General features: G+C 32.5%; 1 protein-coding gene across 1 annotated transcript; it reads right to left on the bottom strand.

The window, feature by feature from the left end:
• Window positions 1-15,368: 15,368 nt before the first annotated feature.
• LOC107940746 (BRASSINOSTEROID INSENSITIVE 1-associated receptor kinase 1-like) lies at window positions 15,369-22,178 on the bottom strand. The gene is given in 11 exon segments (NM_001327440.1): window positions 15,369-15,745; window positions 16,116-16,510; window positions 16,867-17,208; window positions 17,297-17,425; window positions 17,868-17,944; window positions 18,080-18,151; window positions 18,248-18,319; window positions 19,778-19,921; window positions 20,539-20,610; window positions 20,695-20,827; window positions 21,938-22,178. Coding segments are annotated over 11 exon segments (1,863 nt in total). The 5' UTR covers window positions 22,032-22,178; the 3' UTR covers window positions 15,369-15,412.
• Between the last annotated feature and the right edge of the window lie 741 nt (window positions 22,179-22,919).

The raw sequence follows: 22,919 nt of genomic DNA, 5'->3' as shown, positions 1-22,919 counted from the left end.
TTTTCAAAGCACACCGTCGAAACAAATTCCTTCTACCATAACCATTAATCACCTAAGCAAAACATTACTCACAAGTTTCCTTCCATAAAGGTGCTTTGATTGCTGAAAATGATGGTAGGCAAAACTTCTGCATTTTGTTGGTAATAATCTTCATAATCCACTGATAAACAATAATTTGTTATTTGGCATGGTTTTGGAATTTAACTTTTAACATATAATTTCTTTTTTGTATATTAATCTTAATTTTTAATTAATTCACCATCAATTAGAAATGAATTATATAATTATCTATACTTTATTTAATAATTAAAGTTCAATAAAATTTAATCGTATTTGGTTATTTTAATTTAGACTAACTTTTTTATGATAGAAAAAAGCAAGGTTTAATATATCATTTAGTACTCAAGTTTGACTATTTTTTCTAATACGGTGCCTGTGTTATTTTTTGATCCAATTTGGTACATGTATTTGACAAATGCTATATATTTTGGTACCTAAATGTAATGGTGTTAACTTTTTAGTGTCTAATTCGGGTTTTAAGATTAATTTGATGAATTTTAATCGTTAATATTATTAAGTTTGAATTTTTCATGATTTTGTTAATAGAATAAATTTAATGTTAATTGTGAATTTGATTAATTTTACGTTTAATTTATCAAATACAGTCCGATGAATGTACTTTAATATGAGTTTTTAGATTTATTTGATGAAAGTTAATTACTAATATTAATAGCTAACTTTGTATTTTTATCAAATCAACTCCTAAAACTCGAATTAAATACTACAAAGTTAATATTATTACATTTTGGTATCAAAATATATAACTTTTATCAAATACAGATACCAAATTGGATAAAAAAATAACACATATACCACATTAGAAAAATAGTCAAACTTAAATATCAAATTATATATTATGCGAAATAATAATATATAATTATTTTTTTAACCAATAACATCTAATTATTTGTATCATATATATTTAATATCTATATATTTCCAACAATTATACATATATCACTATGGTATTGAAATGTCAAACTTATAATTATTGATTTCAAATCTAAAATTTATTAAAATTGATCTCACTGTCCTTGAAGTAGATCCAAGTCTACTATTGTTTTTATTTCCCTTCAATGACAATACCATGCCAAAAGTGATCCCTACAATTCTCTTCTTATTTTTTAAATTTTTATATATTTTTAACAATTCTCTTCTTATTTTTTATGTAGCCTCCCAATTTGACCCTTTTAATAAGGTTCTTAAATTAATTTACTTTTTTAATTGCATAAATACTATGGAGAAATTATATCATAAGCCCTTTACACCACCTAAGATATAGACCCAATTAGACCTACCTATGGGTTTGGTTACCCACCCAGACTCGAAGGCCTGCCCAAAATTTGAGAGAGTTTGGACAAAAAAATTAGGCCCGTTTAAAATATGGGTTGAGCTCAGGTTTGAACATTCAAGGCTCGAATCCAACTTGATCCATTTTAAGTTTATAATATTTTATATTATGTTATTTTTATATATTATGTAATTTAGAATACATTAAACTATACTAAATATATAATACTATTCTAATGTAAACATTAAAATAGTTAAGATGATTATATAAAAATTTTAAATAAATAAAATATATATAATTATTAAATATTAAAATAATATAATATAAATATTTTTAATAAAATTTAAAATAATATAAGTGGACTTAAAATGAGTTTGGATTAGTCTTTCGCATATATGGGCGAGTTTAAAAAAAATTTAGACCTAGGTTTTGAGTCAGGTCAAGCTTAAGCAAATATAAAATATATTAATATCATACTCAAATACGACCCGAACTTTAAAAAAGAAAAACTTTGTAATCTACCATTCTTTTTTACACAATCGACATTTTTTTTTCTAATTATTAAGATTAAAAAATTAAGAATTGTATGTAGAGATGACACGTAAAAAAAGCTGACATGGATTATTTTCATTGATTGAGCCTATATCCTAAGTGGTCACAAAGGTCTATGGTATAATTTTTTCTTAATTTGATATTTAAAATGTCATACTCAAGTTTAAATTTTTTTTCCATTTAAACATTAAAATATAAAAAATACCTTTCATACATCTTGAATGAAGAGGTTTTTAAATAAATTTTGTAAAAGACGGTTTAATAAAATATTTAAAATACTAATTATCAAACATTAAAGTTTTTTATTACAAATAAGAAACTTTATTACAGGGCATGTGAAAATTATAAATTTAAATCATAAATGCGTAATTAAAAATAATATACAATAAGTAAAGAAATGTGTGGTTTGAAATTAATTAATTATAATAACACATGAAATATGTATGGTGTAAAATAAAAAAAAAAGATTAAATTGTGAGTAAAATGAAATTTAAACACATAAATATATCACATTAACAATATTAAAAGCACTACAAGTGTTTAATTATTAATATATACAATTAATTGAGGTAATAGAATGTGCATAGTAAAATTAAAATGTAAAAAAATTTAAAACAAAGTGTTGGTTAAATGGTAAATTTAAAGTTTTTCCAATGTAATTGGCATGGATTCAAATCTCGTCATATGCATGTTCTTATTGTTTTTTAAATTAAAAAGACTAAAGTATCCTCAAAAAATATAACTTATTTTAAATACTGAAGGTTATTTTTGTAATTTCTCTAACCAAGTTGGTGCTCGGTTGGCTCGTGACATCAATCTAGTCAAGACCTTTTGTGTTAAAACATTTGGTGAGAGAAAACATTTTGTGTTAAAAGTTAATTTAAAAATTATTATTGATGTAATGGTAAAAAAATTGTTTATAAATTCATTAAACACAGGTTTAATATCTAGACATATTTATTTCAATTCTTTTATTTAAAAACTATATAAAAATATGAAAAGACAAAAAAAATCATCAAAACAATAACAATAACCATTTAATAAAAAGGATATATTAATCATTTTCTAACTAAAATGTATCTAGCTAACATGTAATACTAACTCAATATCAGAGATTTTATTAATATTATAGATAATCAAATTCAAATATTATTTATGAAAATATAAGTGATAATAAATAATTATATGAATAATTAATTGATATAACATAATAAATAATTCCGCAAGCAGATTCCATTTAATATATATATTTAATATTTTTTATTGTTTTTGGAAAAGAAGTTGTGCAGTATTGATATAATTTATAATTAGCATACTTAATTTTGCTGAATTGAATTATTTCTTCAAATTTTAATCCAAACTCAACTTTTTTTTTTCAAAATCAATATTTTTATAATTTTCTTCAAATTATTTTTTAAAAAAAACCTTTTATGTTTATATCTCATATATCTTATTTGTTTACATATGATTTTTGCTCAAAACTATGTCATATGTATATCGAGCATATAAACCACAAAAGGTTTCTTTAAAAACATGACTGCAAGTTTTTCAATTATAATTATTTTTGTCATTCAACTTTTAAAATATTCAAAATGTTCACCTAATTAATCATATTTATTTTTATTTTGGTCAATTTTTGTGTTAAGTATTTAATGGAAGGGCGAAATTAATTTACAAATTGATATAATAATTAATTTAGACATAATTATAAAGGATTAAAAACATATATAATAAATTATAAGAAAAAAAACATTCCATATGAAGACATATGTGACACAATAACTTGAAAACCAGTAGGGAAGTGACTGGTTTCGCTAGTTTTAAGCAAGCGAAGCTGAAAAGTTCTGTGGTACGCTCCAATTAATATGCTAATTTCTAACAAAACATTAAAAATTTTGGTAAATATTAGATATGTGTGCGTGCTCGAAGTGCATGGGAAATTTGTTCACTAAAACCGTGAGTGAAAACTACTGTATTTTTCAAAAAAAAAATTATTTTTATTTTTTCAACATTCAAAAGGTAATGGATAAAAATAAAATATCAGTACAGTCATGGATGGAAACGAGATACTAATAAAACATCAAAGATTATGAATGGTTAATCAAATATATAAAAATGAAACATGGATGCAAAATTATGTACAGTCAATCAATTTTACTCTAAAGAAATTGTCAATTTTGAAAATAAAAGTATAATATATTATAAAATTACATAATATATCAAAATTATTTTATAATTTCAGTCACCATTTTTCTCTTCCATCATACATTCATGCATGCCAATTTCTTTCTTTATCAAACAAGCACTGTTTCACATCTCGGAAAAACGCACCCACGCACAGTTTCATCATTATAAATATTCAATCTTATCAGCCACAATTAATTTCAAACTTTTATAATAGGTGTGGGAAACAGGGTTGAAGGTAAAAAACTTCGAAATTAAATTTTAATTTTTACGATGTAAAAATATAATTTTATTATTTAAATAATTTATACTTTTATAATTTTTAAAGAATTAAATCAATTTTTTATCATTTTTAAAAGAGGCAAAGTATAATTTTATCTTTATTGATTTAAAATTTTAAAAAATTTAAAAAGCATAAATAAATAAAAAATCTTTTTAGGGGCCTGCCACCCCTAGCTACACCCCTGGTGCCAAATATATATTTTCAAGTTCAACAACGTTCTAAACTCGTTCCGTTTCCTAAACGCAAAATAAAACATTTTTTTTACTCATTATTATCGGAAATTATGGATTGCAAATTTAATTTTTAATAAGCACTTATTCAATTTTGGAAAGTGATAGTTATCATTCAATAGATACATTTCGAAAGTGATGATTTATCTTTTAATGGATACATTTTCATGAGACATATTTCTTCTAAGAAGTATGTCCAACATGAAGGATTGTGGTTCTTCAAAAATAGTATCCTTTGATTACATATAAATAGATGATTTATTGTGCTCACAAATTACAATTACAATCAATCTTATTTTCAGAAACTAGAGTAAGAGTTAGGAAATTCCTCAATTTTGCTAATTAAAAGAAATTTAAATTTTCGTTGTATCCCGGGAGGACCTTTGTCTTAACCCTCTAGCAACTTTATGTGGGGGCAAATAGTTCTCTTTGGAAAGCGTCATCCGCGCCTCAAAGTCTACTATTTACTTCCATATAAGTCTCCGACTCTATTTAAAATTTATATTTTTATAATTTTTAAATACATAAGATTAAATCATCAAATCTGTGTTTCAAAATTATAGCATTTATTTTCTAAATTCCTAATTGTTTTGTGACATGAAATTGGTGAAAGTATTTTGTTTTTTTTAGAAGATGTAAATGCAAATACGAGTAAGTTCACAGTTACACAAATAAAGAAGCAATTCAAATAATTACAAACAAAATAAATAATTATAAAACACAATCGTAGTAATAACCGGAACATATTTAAAGTAAGAACAAATAATTTACGTATATTAAAATTTTTAAATATTAACTTAGCTATTTGGCTAAGGTAATATTATTTAATACAAAGACGTCGTTATTTATGAATTTGAATAACGGTGGTTGAAAAATCAACCATTAAATAACGGGGATAGTAAGATCATCAGGTTATTTTCGATCTTCTACAAATAAGACCATAATTGCAGGACCTCTCATTTTTATTGATAAATTATTATTATTTTTAAAAATTTATCTCCAATTTTTTATATATAGCATACTAGTTTCAACCTTGAAAATTTAAAAATTGTTTGCTAAGTATTTGTATGATATAAAGTATTTTTCTACATAGTTAGATATTATCAAATCAAAATCATAATTTTTCAATAGTTAAAAATATTAGCATATGTCAACATGAAATATTTTAACCAAGATTTTCAAAACCAAATTAGTGGTTAAATTAGTTAGGCCACCGGGTCACCAGTTCGATCGACCCATCCGGTTCAATTAAATAAATCATTAAAATTCTCAAAAAAAAATCTAGTTCAACCGGTCCGTACTGGTTCTCGATTCAATTAATCTAATGGTTTTCTTCGAACTAGTGCTCTTTTCAGTTCTTGGTCTAATCGATCTGATCTAGTTCAAACAATTCTCCAAGGGTTCACACACACACACACACACATATATATATTCCTCCTAGAGTTCGCTTAACAATTCATGCGGTTTGCACAGTAAATCACATTAGGGTTCGCAAGTTTACTTATAAAAGAGGGGTTCGTATGTTTATTCCTTACGCATTTAATCCTAATTTCTTAATGATTCAATGTAATCAATCATATATAATGATTTTAAATTAAGATCCCACACCTGATTTGGAGACATAAAAACCTAAATTTGGATGAGAAGATCGACGATCTACCGAGAGGAGAGGGACTATTTTGAAATCCTCAATTGAGAATTGATTCAGTAATGCAGGGGAGAAAGAAAAGCTTTGGGAATTTTTCTTGAAAATTTCTCTAGGTTAAAATTCTAGGGTTTGAACAAAATTGGCTATTTATAAAACTCTTTCATGTAGAGTTGAGACTATTTTAAATCAATGATTGAATTAAAAAAATGGTTTTTGGGCTAGGCTAGTTTGAAATTTTAACACTTTTATGGGGTAAGAATAAGGAAATAAAATATTTTGGCTGAATGTACATAAGTAGGTTTTGAAATTCGAAACTAAAGGTAAGTTAAAGCCTTACTATTGAACTAATAGGCAATTAAATCGAGAGGTTAATTAATAGGCAATTAAAGATGTAGTACTATTGAACTAAAGGTAAGTTAAGAAATTTTGAGAGGTTAATTAATAGGCAATTAAAGATGTAGTACTATAGCATTTTTTTAGGGCCAATAAAATGTAGTCGTAGATGAATTTTGGTGAGAATTTTTGTGGTAGCTATGAAGAGAATTTTGTACCCCTTTTGAGAGAACTCTATAAGAATTAAGGCTTTGTTTTCAGGGTTTGAGTTTGTACGTTTCGTACATTTAAGTTTATTTTCTCTATATTGTACTCTCATTTGTTTACTCGTTTAGTAAAAAGTCGATACCTCCTTTACCCGTGGTTTTTCCCTATTTAAGGGTTTTCTACAAAAAATATTTGTGTTATTTATTCTCCACTTTTACTATCTCGTTGTTTATACGGGTCGCTCCCCAACACTTACTTTCGAAATTGACGAATTAATTTGCTCTGATTTTTTTCAAAGGGGCCAATTTGCTCAATGTCAAAATTGAGAGAGGCCAAAAAGGTCTTTTTATCTATATCTTTTTTTATAAATTTATTAAATTTTTTTTCATAGCTCATACCAATGTTGTTTGAACTGGAATAGATCGGTCAGTCAAACTAGTTGGACCAGGAACCGATTCGGAGAAAGGTTTTGAATTGGTTGATCTGGACAAAAAAAAAACCAATTGAACAGGGTGGTTGAATCAATTGAATGAAAAGTTTTAAATTTTTTAATATATGTATATTTTTATTTTTTGAAAATTTTAAATATTTTTAAATCAAACCTATTTAACTAGTTGTATCAACAAATCAATCTCTCTATCCGTATGAAGGGTGAGAAGGATTATGATAATGATGAGCTACGGAGCATAACAAGACTAGTTGTTTGTGATTGGAAAATTGAGCTCAAACATGTGTTTTGTGAAAGGAATCAATTAATGAATCTAATGGCAGTCATGGCTTTTAACTTTGAATCGAGTATTTATGTTTTCCCATAATTACTATATGTAATTCTTCAGATTCTACATAAAAATTTAGATAATTTTATAATGCCTAAAACAATGAGAATTTATTTCTTATTGTTTTATCTACCTTCACCAGAAAAACAAATCCATCTTTCTGCTAATTCCAGTTTAAAAAACATTGATTTATACACCGTAAATAAAAATGTGGGAAGGGCAAATTTTGCCTAATTCCATTACAACCGAAGTGGTGCAATTATAAGATGCCACCTGTAACAGTAGTTATTTACCTTCTGCGTTCTCCCAACTCTTTCCATATATATAAATAGCTCCGGCCTTTTTCTTGGTTCCATTTCCCTCCAAACTCTTTCAAATCAAAAGCTTCCTATCCCAAAAAGCCCCTTCATTTCATCTCCTCTTTCGCCAATGTCGAATTTCTTAGCGGCGGCTACGCTTGCAAATCCAAATCCAATAAAGTCTTCAAAGGTTAGATATTCTTTTTCTTTTTCCTTCTTGATTAGTTATCAAAGTGACTTAACGTTTAATCTTTTTAATCATGGAGAATTACTCACTAAGTTGGCTCCGATTAGAGGTGTCCATGGGCCGGGCCGGGTTTGGGCCGGACCTAGAAAAAATTTCAGCCCACATCCTAGACCCGGCCCGAAATATGGGCATGCAATTTTGTCCATGCCCGGCCCGGGAATAAAATCCTAAGCCCGAGTCCAGCCCGACCCATTTTTTAATAAACACCAAAAAATAATTTTAAAAATAAAAAATAAAAAAATATTTTAAAAATAAAAAAAATAATTTTTTATTAAATTCGGGCCGGGCCAAAAAGTGGTGCCTGAGGTCCAGCCCGTTTTCTAAACGGGCCTTATTTTTTTGCCCAAACTCATATTTCGGGCCTATATTTTTATCCGAACCCTCCCATATTTCGGGCGGGCCGTCGAGCCTGGTCGGGCCGAGCCACCCGGCCCATGGACACCTTTAGCTCCAATGGATACTTCAGTAAATATATATATAAAAGAAAATTCATTTTTTTTATTTGTTATCACGTTCGGTTTCAGAACCTCGTTTCAAGCCTCAGTTTCAGTCCTACTAAGGTTGCGTTATTCATTGCTTAAGAAACGGGCTTTTACTTGAAAAAGTGCTTTTCTTTGAAAAGCAATGAAGAACAGCCATCGTTTGCTAGCAAATTCTCAGAAGCTGAGAAGTGCTTTTGGCTAGATGGAGAAGTAGAAATTTTTAGCTTTTCAACCAAAAAGTGCTTTTGGGCTGGTTCATTTACTTTTTTAGCCACACACGAACGCCCTTCTTTGCTCTCTGCTCTCTGCTGGTTCTTTGCCCTCATCTCTGCCCTCTGCTGGTTCTTTATTCCTCTGCCCTCTGCCCTCTGCCAGTGAGTTTGCGGCAGACCGAAGAGAGTTGCCAATTGCAGTTGGCGCTGGCTTTGCGGGTTTCTTCGCTGGTTGCTTCTGCTGCTGATTCCAACTTCTTGGATTTCAATTCTGATGCTAACGCCAACAGAGTTTGCTCCTCCTCTTTCTCTTCTTCTTCACCTCAGCATGTGTCTCATCGATTCTGGGTATCACTTCATTTTTTCTGTTTCTTTGAGTTTACTCCTTCTTGTCCTTGAATTATTGGTTAGTAAAGGGTTTTATGCTTTATGGTTGATGATTGAATTTATGATACTAATTTTTCCATGATTATGAGGATAATGTTTGTGTCGTATACATTAAATATTGGGTTTTCTATCTATAATCTTTCTGCAATTTCATTTGGCCATTTTATTCAAGTTTTCATGTTTATAATTTTTTGGAATTAAAAATCTGAGTGACCATGTCCTTCATAGTTTTTGTGATGTTTATCTCTTGTTGGTTGAACAATGTGTTTATATTTAGAATATTTCTATGAAACCATATTCTTTGTAATGGTAATAAAAACATTTTTCGTCAAGTTTAAGTAGGCAAATAGTATTTTATGTAGGAAAAAGTAGTTCTGGATTATTTTTCTTGGTGGTTGATGAATTTTACATCCCAATGACCGGAGAAGTTTAGAAAACAAGTTTAATGATTCATATGAAGAATTTCTAAGGTACTCTGAGTTCCGTTGGTTCAGGTATATGGCATTCTGTTTATATTCTTATAATTGTTGTTTTCTGCATTCCAAGTTGTTCCTAGTTTACAAGGCATGGGAATTGGGCAATAATAGTTAAAAGAATTGTAAGGTTTGTTACTCTTATGTTTCTACTAATTCTGAAACTTTTAACTGAAGTAGTTGTGTTATCAAATTTTCCCTCGACATATATGCCTGCTCCATGTAAGCATGCAACTGTAATATTGTATTGGTGTTAAACAAGAGCAAGTGCTTGCATGCATACCTGCTTCTTCTAGAAATGAGCATCATGTCACCTGCTTCAGAATCATAATTCTTATAGTTGAATAGCAGGTAAATTCTATTTGTTCTAGCATTTATTCAATTTTAGTTGTCTAATATAAAATAAATGCCTCAGGAGTCCGTGTCAAGAACTGCACAATGGAGATCACATTATCTTGTTAAGTCCTTATTCTTAACCTGCAGTTTGTGAAATGTATACTAGTATTTACTGAACTTATATATAGGAGTTTAACATTTTTGTTCTTACCTTTGCTTCCAGAATACTCACAAGTAGAGATATTTATGACATAGCTGCTCTTTGTTCCGGAAAGGAGAGGTAATTCTTGTCATTGTGCTGAAATGTCATAACCTATATGTTGTCCTCAGTATAAGTCTGTTTCATATCCCCCTGGTTTTATTGGTTTTACCAGTATGCTGCCTCTCTTTCTTGCTTTGAAACGTGTTGCAAAGTCCTTCTAACAAAGGCTGGCCAGGTGTATTACAATTGCTTGGCATCTTTCTTTGGATTTGATAGATTCTTCAGGCTCCCTTATTGCCCATTCCCAAATATATGTAATATTTTAATTCGTTTGGTTTATGTTTTCTATATTATGTTAGTATATAATATGAGTTATATATTCAAATACATTTTAAAATAAAATAATACAAATGTGTTAAAAGCATTAATTAAAAATAAAAAATAATTTTTATAATAATACAATCGTGTCAATATCTAATTACAAATATTTAATTTTTATATTTAAATATTTAAATATAGTTTATATATTCTAATTCAATTGTTTCACTTCATGGCCATAGATACTTTCTTACAATTGTGGATGATTTCACACGATACACTTGGATCAATTTGTTTAAAACAAAGTCTGAAGTTCGAGGTCATATTCAAAATTTCTTTGCCTTGGCCAACACGCAATATTCTAAAACCATCAAAATTCTTCGATCTGATAATGGCAAAGAATTTGATATGCCTTCTTTTTATGCTTCTCAAGGCACAATTCATCAAACCTCATGCACTGAAACGCCTCAACAAAATGGTTTAGTTGAGCGTAAACATCAACACATTCTTAACATTGCTCGAGCTTTATTGTTTCATTCTCATTTACCACAACTTTTTTGGGGTTATGCTGTCTCTCACTCGGTTTTTTTAATCAATCGAACCCCTACTCCCCTACTTGCCAACCTTACTCCCTTTGAAAAATTCCATGGTTCCAAGCTTGATTATTCCATGCTTCGTGTTTTTGGATGCTTAAGTTTTGCATCTACTTTATCTGCTCATCGTAAAAAATTTGATCCTCGAGCAAAACAATGTGTCTTCCTTAGCTACAAACCACATGTTAAAGGTTATATTCTTCTTGATACCGAGACTCGAGCAATTTTTGTTTCTCGCAATGTCACATTTCATGAAACAATTTTTCCTTTTCTTCAACATTCTCCAAACAACCCTACCACTCCAGTCAAATTACTTGCATCTGACACCATTTATGATTCACCTATTTCACCTCCACAACCATCATCCACAGGCCAACCACCATCCACAGACCAACCATCGTCCACAAGCCACCCACCTACACAACCATCTACCTCTTCTCGACCACAAAGAAACCGTCGACCACCTTCTTACCTACAGGATTATCAACACTATCAACTGTCTGCTGCTACCAATCATCCAGGTGCGCCTCATTCTATTTTCCACTATATTTCTTATCATAATCTTTCACCACAACACTTGCATTTTACACTTGCCATTTCAGCATCCATAGAACCCAAAACCTATAAACAGGCAAGTAAGTTTACCTACTGGAATGAGGCAATGCAAGCTGAGATTAATGCTCTTGAGCAGAATAACACCTGGACAATGACCACATTACCTCCTGGCAAAACACCTATTGGGTGTAAATGGGTTTTTCGAGTAAAACATCGAGCAGATGACTCCATTGAACGCTATAAAGCCCATTTAGTAGCAAAAGGCTACACGCAAATAGAAGGAGTGGATTACTTTGACACATTTTCACCGGTTGCAAAGATCACTACTGTTCGACTTCTTCTTACATTAGCTACTTCGAGACATTGGCATATACAACAACTTGATGTCAATAACACGTTTCTTCATGGTGATCTCAATGAGGATGTATATATGTTACCTCCTCCTGGTTTTTCTCATGACTCTACCAAAGTTGGCAAGCTTCACAAGTCCATTTATGGACTCAAACAAGCCAGCAGACAATGGTTCTCGAAGCTTACTACAGCTTTAATTTCTCTTGGTTACATTCAATCTACAGTTGATCACTCCATGCTTACCAAGAAACACTCTGAGGATTTCATAGTGTTACTTATCTACGTTGATGATATTATATTGACTGGCACATCATCACCAGAGATAATGAAAGTAAAGCAGTTTCTTGACACTACTTTTCGAATCAAAGATCTTGGTGATCTGAAATATTTTCTCGGTCTCGAAGTTGCGTGCACTAGCCAGGGAATACATATTTCTCAACGGAAATATGCTCTAGAAATACTACAAGAGTCTGGATTTATTGAATGCAAGCCTGCCAAGACTCCAATGGCAACAAAATCTATTTACAAACTCACATCGACCGATGGTGAATTACTTTCAGATATTACCTCTTATAGGCAACTTGTTGGCAAGCTTCTTTATCTCACTTCTACACGTCCTGATCTCACTTTCGCTGTACAACAACTTAGCCAATTCATGGACAAGCCTACTACAAATCATCTTCAAGCAGCTCATCGAGTGCTACGTTATCTAAAAGGTTGCCCTAGCACTGGTCTCTTCTATCCTGCTTCCTCTTCATTCGAGCTTAAAGCATTCAGTGATTCTGATTGGGCTGGATGTCCAGAAACTCGACGATCCATCACAGGCCATTGCATATTCTTTGGTGAAGCATTAATATCCTGGCGTGCCAAGAAACAACCTACTGTTTCACGATCCTCTAGTGAAGCTGAATATAGAGCACTTGCCTCAACTGTTTGTGAAGTTCAATGGTTACATTATCTTCTATTTGATCTACATGTTCCCATCTCTCATGCTACTCCAGTATTTTGTGACAACAAATCGACAATCCAGATTGCATCTAATCCTACTTTCCATGAACGTACAAAGCACATCGAAATCGATTGCCACATTGTACGTGAGAAATTGCAAAAAGACATTGTTCATTTGTTGCCATGTACTTCATCTGCTCAACTGGTTGACCTCTTCACCAAAGCTCTTGCTGCACAACCATTTCAAGACATGATTTCCAAGCTGGGAATGCTCAATATACACTCTCCAGCTTGAGGGGGGCTATTAGCTAAATTATACTAATTCACAGCTAGCTTCTTTTAGTTAGTTAAATGAGTTATTGTACAGTCTGTCATTTCTATTTTTTTAGGATCTAGAATTCTTCTAGAGTCTTCATATCTTGTGTATATATACATTGCATTGCCAGCATAATCAATTAATCAAAATCATTTTAACAAACTTCCACATTTTCATTGCATTGGAAATAAATGAATAAAATGACATGAAATCAAGGGACCTCCAATAGATATCTGTCTCATCTGCGGAATAATCAATGTCACCACGCCATCTATTTTTTGGTGACCTGCATAACTACCTTATGGTAGTTGTAGTAATTCATATGCTATATAAAGCTTTGATCTTCACAACTTAACACCAAATATTTCATGGACCTAAAAAGTATCGTCATGTTACTGATGATTTGTTTTCTTTTTTCCCGAAATGGCATTTATATATTTTTATTTTGCCTTATGCTTTGATTCTAAGGTTTTTATTTTCTTCCTTTCAAATGCAAACAGAGCACAAGAGGTGTTTGCTGCCGTCTCAGATCTGCAAGGCTTCTTGGTCTGCATCAAAACCTATTTATCATAATGGTACTCTGCTTTGATTTGTGCCTTTATTTTTAACATTTAATTCTGAACTTTGTCATTTTCTTATGAGGTCCAAATATTAGTAAAATATTCTGCTTGGAAATATGCTAAACACATATATGATAAATTGGATGAATTGGATTTACGGATACGTCAATTTTACACTTTATTGCGGTGGTAGCTTAAAGGCCACCCGTTGGTAACTAATCTCATAGGCAATTGTATGTTGTTGACATCAGTGGGTTTTCTTTGATTTCTCTTGTTTTGCATATGATTTAGTGTAAAATTGAAGTATCCGTAAATCCAATTCATCCAATTTTTATTTTCTCAAGGCATATGTAACATCCTGAGTTTTAGCAGAACTTTTTGTTTATGCAAGTTCCCATTATAATTTATTGGGGTGGCTATCAACTGAAACTAATTCTTTTCAAGTTTTCTAGATATTGTATGTGAAAATAATACCAAATTGAAAGTGCAGCATACTTTTTCGTCTTAGAAAATAAAGGTGTTGGGGTTTTATGGGTCCTGATAATTTTAAAAGCCAATGCTCGAGTTATTTGGTGTTGGTACTTACCTAGCTAAGGAAGTTTTTGGTGCTTGTTTATTATGCTAATTCTGGTGTTTAGGTGTTGCCTTTATCTGTATGTCATTTGGATGGTTCATTTACTGATGAAAGTTATCAAGTAAATCCTTAAAATATGAATTCAATTGCCTTCAGTTCCAGTCCTCGGGTTTAGCGAGGCATTAGTAACTTATAGAGGAGAGCAAAATGGAATTTTGGCTGTGAGCTTGTTCTGTAAGTTCCTTTTCTCCCATATTAAGCTGACAATTTATCAAAATGTGATCTCATCTGAGGCCATATGCAGGTGTAGTCAGCCTAGGCCGTGCAGCACATTCAATTATGGTGGTTTCCCTATTACGACGGCAAAGGCATACATTTTTTTCCCTCCATCTCCCAGAGTCTCTTCTGTTCTTAATGCCATTAGTATTTAAGCTTGGCGTGTGTTTCCCTGCTATTTAAACCGATTCTTTTATGCCTCTGAATCAATCAAATATTGGATCCTCATAAGCAAAGATGTTAGCATTGATCTGTATATCCCTGTACAGATATCGTGTTAAATAGATACATCAGAATTTTTATAGACTCTATTGTAGATATTGAATTTTGTCCCAGTAAATAATATAAGAAATGATGGGAGGAAAAAAAAAGTTATGTGGTGAATGGATTTTTACTGTTTTTATTCATGTAAACAGTCTTTACTAACGGTTTCAGTACACAAAAACATGGGGGGTTTTGTACTTTTGTTTTTTTGCTAGCACACCTAATAATGTTTTCTTGACTCTTCAGTTGGCAAGGCAACCCTATAAAAGTTACAACGCCAAGAGTAAACAACTACGTACGAGTAAATATAAATTACAACAGGATCAATGGGGGGAGGGGGCGAAAAAAAGAAAAAAATGGAACTATATGCACAAATGTGAACAATGAGGAGTCCAAAACAACAGAACAAGGTGTTGCAGAAGACCCTTTGTAATTGCATTTTTGCAGCGAGCGGGTCATCTAGGACCAGATAATTCATCGGGAGGGATGTGTGATGTCGAGTCGGCAATAATCCAATTAGCATTGGGTTGGTGGTGGTTATAGTGGTGGGCTTGGTTGAACTCTTGACGAACCATTTCCTCTTTCTGCCACTCTTCCCATCTTTCAGCCAACCCGTCACCTTCCAGCATCCTAACCACTTCAGACATCTTTGGTCGTTCCATTGGGGTACCTTGAGTGCACAACAGAGCCACCTGGATTAGCTGCTCCACTTCTTCGTCTATGTAATTACCATTCAGATCTGAATCCACCAGCGTTTCCAACTTCCTTTCTTTTAGAAGTCCTTTTACCTGAAATTTCAGCATTGCCATCAACTTTACCAAAATAGAAACAAGAACCATTTGCACTTCGTATAATTACCATATCAACAAATTTTAACAACTGTTTCTCTATATATGTGTATATATATTCCTTTTTCCACCTTTATCTTCATCTTGCAGGGAAAATATTGTCAAGTTTCAAGTCTATTTTTCTGCTTTTGCATTCACCTTACAGGGAAAAATAAAGTTAAGCCTTGGCACTGTAATGGTGGTTCTGCTATATACTTAGTTTAATGTTTTTAGCCAACCAAGTGGAGCCAGAATTAAATAATTCCAACGCTAGACAAGAACGGAAAAAATCGAACTTTGAAGACATGCATAATAGGAAGATGGAACGTACCCAATCAAGCAACATGACATCATCATCATTTGCAAGCCGAGCAAGATCAAAAGCCCTCTGTCCTGTAATGAGTTCGAGAAGCATAACACCATAACCGAAAACATCAGTTTTCTCTGATGATTTTCCAGTTGATAGGTACTCGGGAGCTATATGACCAATTGTGCCACGAACAGCAGTTGTGACATGAGTATCTTTGTAGTCCATCAGTTTGGCAAGCCCAAAGTCACCGACAACTGCTTCAAATTCTTCATCCAACAATATGTTTGCAGCCTTCACATCACGGTGGATAATCTTAGGGTCACAATGATCATGCAAATATGCAAGCCCCCTTGCAGCTCCGAGTGCAATCCGTTTCCTTATAGCCCAATCAAGTGCTGGTTGAAACTCCGAACGCTCTAGAGAATGTAAAAACCAGATCAATATATGGTCCATTCTAACAAGAAGAGTGGATTCCATGAATTTCTCAAAATATTCCCCACTTGGATTTTATGACAATCCGCACTTAGCAAAATGTAAATTTATCAAACAAAAGATAAAATGTCTTAAAACAAGATTACAACATGTGATGGTATTTTAAATTTCATTTCGCAGTGAAGAAGCAAGAAAGCAGATATTGATAATTGAAGCTCTCACAGCTAAAGTAATTGAAGTTGGAAATAAACTTGTAACCAAAACAACACATAAAGAAAAGGCATTGGAGAAACAGGAAAGATACGACTAAAGAAATAAACAAGGAGACAACATCTTGTACCTCTTAAACAAGATGCAACACTACCATTAACCATAAAGGGGTAGACTAGCAGCCGTTCTGTAGGGGTCATGCAAAATCCACGAAGACGTAGTAGATTCCTATGGACAGCCATGCTTATCATTTCTACTTCTGTTTGGAACTGCAGCTCTCCACCTTGAGTACGCTCCTCTTTCAGTCTTTTTACTGCCACTAGAGAACCATCAGCTAAACGACCTTTATAAACTTTACCAAAACCTCCTCTACCCAGGATGTTTTTGTTGCTAAAATTATCCGTTGCCACTTGCAGTTCACGCAAGGAAAACCTTTTAAGTTGCCCCAAATGAACTTCTGGGTCCTCCTCAGCTATAAAGGAAAAAAAAAAAAAAAAGAGTGAATGCATACACACAAAGGAGTAATATTAATTAAAACTATAAGTTGAAAAATCTCTAACCAGGTACATCAAAGAAATGATCCGGTGCCTTCCTTTTTCGCCACAAAGCAAGCACAATTGCAGGAGCAGCAAACAGCAGGGCAGCACCAGCAGCAACCCCTCCAGCAATGGCACCAGTGGAACTAATACCTGCCAGCATGAAGAATATATATTATATACAGTCAGTAAACCTGTATTAAGAATATTATAGTTATCAACATTTTCAGCTGGTACAAACCAATTCAGCAGGCAACATTTAAATTGAGTGAACTTGTGGACTGGGGGATCAGACAATACTCTAGCTCAATAAGGAACCAAAAACCAGTCTTAAGTCCCATCATCATCAGATTTAGATCTGAAAGGGTACCTTCTTAGAAACGATTTAGATGCAAGAGAGTTCCGGATCAACAACAACAATTCTTTGTGTTACCAAGATGTGGTAACACCAAAACAGTTGTCAATACAACAATTCCGAGGAATATCTCAAGAAATAATATATATATAAGGAGGCCCTAAATTTAGGCACATTTTTTAGATTTGTTAGCAGTGATAAATAATAAGAATAACAATAACAATAAATTCGAGAACAAACCTGATTGAGCTGGAGGTGTAGGTGGGATAGGAGGTGGTGGAGCAGGTGGAGGATTATTGAGTTTATTATTGGCAAAACTGTTAGACAGAAAGATGCAGCAAATCAAGAGAAGGGCATGAGAGTATTAATTATGAATAATGGTAACAAGTAGGGGGGTTGGGTCAGGAGTTAGGAGTTAAGAGGGTGGGAGCAAAATGAGAGAGCAGAGAAACCTGATAGGAGTGAATAGTGAAAAGGAACCATTAACTGGAACATCTCCTACTAGGCCATTGTTTGAAAGATCCCTGCACCACACATAATATAACATACAACTCCATTAAACCTATTCTTGACACTAAGCTTAAACAGCTAATGATGAGAAAAATTCTAACAACACTCACAGCACTTGCAGTGTGTCAATAGTAGTTAAGGACAAAGGAATTGTTCCTACCAATGAGTTGTTGTTGAGACGCCTAATCCACAGAAAGTGAAAGCATCAATTAATTTGCACAAGGATAAGATGGATAGATATTTAACTGGTAAAAATCGGTAAAAATCATGCATAAAGGAACAGTTTAGCACCGTCTGTGTGTATATATATATATATATTTTTGGGGAGGGGGGGCGGCGATGTGTGCAAAAAAGGCTACTGCTCAGGGAAACTGTTTCAGTATGGTGCGATTGGTTCATCGCACTCAAAGCACCCCTAGTCCAGTGACTTTTATGGACCAAAACCACGTGACGTAAAAAGCTTATGCTCCAGTTGCTAGTAATGATGGACTTTGACCTTGGATCTTAACAATCACACTCACATCTGGTGTATGGTGGGCATCACACTCCTACCCACTGTGATGCCCAGTGCAAAAAAGTCTACTGCTCAGGGAAATTGTTTCAATATGGTTCATCTCACTCAAAGCACCACTGGTCCAGTGACTTTTGTGGACTAAAACCAAGTGATGTAAAAAGCTTATGCTCCAGTTGCCAGTAATGATGAACTTCGACCTTTATATGGATCTTAACAATCACACTCACATCTGATGTAGGATGGGCATCACACTCCCACCCACTCAACCAGAGTGTGGACATTAGATGTAGGTCTTTTAGATGGTATGAGAGCATGTGCTAACCTGATTTGAGCCTTCATACCAGGCATCACACAGTGCTAAGCAAAGGAGATTGTCAATGGTAGCTCTAGGTTTTTATTCCCAATGTAATAATTTTAGGAATCCTAGTCCAATTATGATTAGCCAAGTCTATACCCATACACAATTATCCCTTCTTCAGATTTAGTAGAATTCCGTAATGACACATGCTGATAAGTTCTTTGAGAACTCTAAAGTTGTGAAACTGTTAAGCAAAATCAAAAGATAAAAAGCAACATCATAATTGAATTCAATGGACAAATAGTTGAAATGTGATACTAATTATTATAATATAATTGGTCTCTATAGAAGCAGAATCACACATTTTGTCATCCAAATGAGTCATAATTTGCTTTTGACTCTAAACACACTTTTTGTTTTTTCATTTTTACAAGATAATAGAAAAAATACAAACCAAACAGACCTAAACGAATCCTTCTTCTATCCATATTGCTAAAATGTTCACTGTGTTGGAGGGAAGGATTAACAGACACGAAATAGCTTTCACTATCCCAATAGGCTTACCTCCTATCTACTCTCTCTGTATGACCCAACCTACTAATACCGACATTTAACATGCATAGGACGAGAAGGAAATCTCATAACTACCTAAACTATAAATAAGCATACACGTTTTTAATAATAAAACCATTTAAAAGTCCAGTTTAGCTAGCAATATCCCAATGCATATAACCTTCTAGCAATACTAAACAAATATTTCTAAAAAGCAAGGGCACACAAAAAAAATTGATAAAATTAGCCACATGAAAATGTAAAATGAGTTCGTACAAGAAACGGAGTTTTTTAAGCTGGCCCAGAGTAGTCGGGATGTCTCCAGTTAATTTATTCAAGTAAAGATCCAAGCTCACCAATTCCGTCAAATTCCCCAGCTCGTCTGGGATCATCCCAGATATGTTATTACTATAAAGCTCCCTGTTATTTAAAAAAAAAAAAATTGATTAGTAATTCTTGGACAAAAAAGTTCAATCATAGCACATATCCAAGTAACTTTATACGGAACATGCAACTAAATCCAATGGAATACAAGCATCTTAAAGATTAAGATGGAAAAACAAATAAACAGAAAAAAAAGCATGGAAAATCAGTGCTTACAACCATGTCTACTTTTCCTACGGTGGATGCATTGTTGTCAGGGCGCAGAACCAAGCACAAAGGTACAGCGCCAGATAAAGTTATGACCTCAAAACTCTCAAGCAAGGTCCTTGCACCTTGAATAGGGGTTCTAACATCTAGAGTGCACCTTGTGCCCTTGAGGAGTACTTGAAACTTTGAGTTTAAATCAGGCATTCTAGAAAGTTATGTTTATTTGATTTTACACAGTTATGAATTTAAGAAAAATTATTCCAAATGAAACCTATCTCACGGGAAATTATCTAAAGGGAGTCCTAATCAATCAAAAATGTAATTAACTATTTGGCAATGCATGCAGATACTCTGATTTTCCTTTATTTATTCATCTTTTTCCGCTTAAAATAATTATAATAATCCGGGGCAGCATGTATTCACCAAGTTCAGTATCATCAACTTACAAATACTGCAAATTTGGAAGTGACCCGAGCTGTGGAACCAGTTGACCAGTGAGATTTGCATTCCCAAGATCACTAAATTCACGAAAGGGTAAACATTTAATATTGTGAAACTAGGAACTCAAATTACAACAATAACAGTAGCAAAAGTAAACTTACACTCTTGTTACACTATTTTCACTATTACATGTAACATGAAACCATGTGCAAGGATTAACAAGGGTTGGGTCCCAACTTTGTAACACATTATTAGGGTCAGCCATATTGGTCTTCAATGCATTCAAAGCATCACCTGTTTCATAAAAAACAAAGCAATGGATCATTGGAGGCTGCAAAACATCAACCAGCATATATATCTTCTGATAAAATATAGCTACTATAGGAACGTGAAGAACTTTCTTAATTACTGTAACTACTTGTGAATCAAAGAAGTGTGTTTCTCATATTTGAAACAGCGAGGGACTTCAAAAAGGAATAAGGGTAAAGAACATTTCAGAAAAACTCCAATGCAAAAAAAGCCATATGATAAAACCAGTTCGGGGGGGGGGGGTGCATGGCCCCCCTTGCATCTCCAAAATTGTTCTTATTCCATTTTCTTCAGTCTAGTCGCCCCCTCGTTGATTTGATCAATTTGTTTATAAATGATTGAACACTTTCAAATCATGCACTCAGTACTAATGACTTCTAATAATTATTCAACAACTGTTTTTGTTTTTGGTTGATTTAAGCGCTAATTGTGTACAATTTAGTACTCATAAAACTTATTTCTACATTAATTACGTGATATTTTCATAAATATACATTCTTAATTTTCATATAATTACTTTTCCTTGTAGCATGCATATTATTATAAAAATATATGTTAAGTATTTATAGTTGCTGCTATCAGAAAAAGTACATATAGTTGCTAGTTTTCAATATTATTATATATACTTCAATTTTCTAGCTTAAGGCTTCTTCATCCCTAATTTTGATTCCTTGCTACCTCCCTGAAATATTGAGAAGGACAAAAACTTCAACATAACTTGCAAGGTCCAACACATGAAAATAAACTTCACAGACGTCAGGCATCTGTGAAGACAATTAGACAAAGCATTGGTTTACTACACCAAACTGAGTATCAAAATCGTGAATCAGAATGTAAATTATATCCAAAAATTTCGAAGAAAAATCATTAAGAAGCGTGCAACTATGCCTACAGTGAAATCAATTAGCACACTGAAGCTAATTGAAATTCGAAACAAGCAGTCAACCTTATTCCACTAATAAACCAATCAAATAGCTACTAAACTGAAAACCTTCTAATCTCGACCTATAAACAATAATTCCATTTTTAAAAAATCGGAAAACAAAATTAAATGAATAAAAGAGGAAAAAAAGAGAGAAAATAGTGATAACAAACCTTCGGCATTTCCAGCAACTCTGAAAGCCAAATCCAACACGAAAATCAACCATAAACAAAAGGAAATCAATCGCCGCGTCATATTTTCCTTCATTTTTGCCTACTTTTGATTTCAAAGAGCTAAATCCCCAAATTCATCATCAATCATCCACTTGACGAATCACGGAACCATCAATTCAGTCTAAAACGAACATCACAAATCACACACATATCGGCCGTTGACCGAATCAACGAGCAAATAATTCAAAAAAGAAAAGAAAACAACACGATACACTTTGAAAAAGACTCTTCTATAATCTAAATCCAAAAGAGAGAATAGAAAATGTTCAAGATTCTAGCAAAATTCTTAATTCTATTTCTCTCACTTAGCTTCTACAAGGTAATTATGCCCTTCTTCTTCTTCTTCTTCTTCTTCTTCTTCTTTTGTGCAGTGTTTTGCGGCAAATTGAAGAGAAAGAGGGAGAGAGAGAAAATTATGTTGTGTTTGGTAAGGGGAAAGAAAGAGAAAGGAAGAATCGGAGTTATTTTTATTTTTTTCTTTTATTTTCAAACTATGAAAAATACTTTTTTAAAGAAAATTATGAAAAAAAATATTATAGTAGAGTGGGTTTTTCTAACATTTTTGTTTGGCTTAGTCAAAGTAGCATTAAGTCAGCAAAATGTGATTTCAGGGAGAATTAAAAAATTTACTAATTACGTTATTATTACATTATGATTAATATTATTATTAGAGATTTATTTGAGAAATATACAGCTTAATGAAATGAAAAAAAAAAGGGCATTAATAGGAAAAGCGGAGGCCGGTCAAAGACGCACGCTTCAAAACAACTGGTCCCCACCGTTTGTTCGTTTCTTTCCTTCTTTTATTATATTTAAAATCTATGTTAATTTTGGTATATTATTGTATTTGCATGTTGTTTTTGATCGCCTAACTTGGGATGAAGAAAAAAAATATAGGACTAATTGCACAAAGATTCAAATT

This window comes from Gossypium hirsutum, chromosome D02 (genome assembly GCF_007990345.1).
Source record: "Gossypium hirsutum isolate 1008001.06 chromosome D02, Gossypium_hirsutum_v2.1, whole genome shotgun sequence".
In the NCBI taxonomy this organism is placed as follows: Eukaryota; Viridiplantae; Streptophyta; class Magnoliopsida; order Malvales; family Malvaceae; genus Gossypium; species Gossypium hirsutum.
This window is presented reverse-complemented; position numbering and strand designations above follow the sequence as displayed.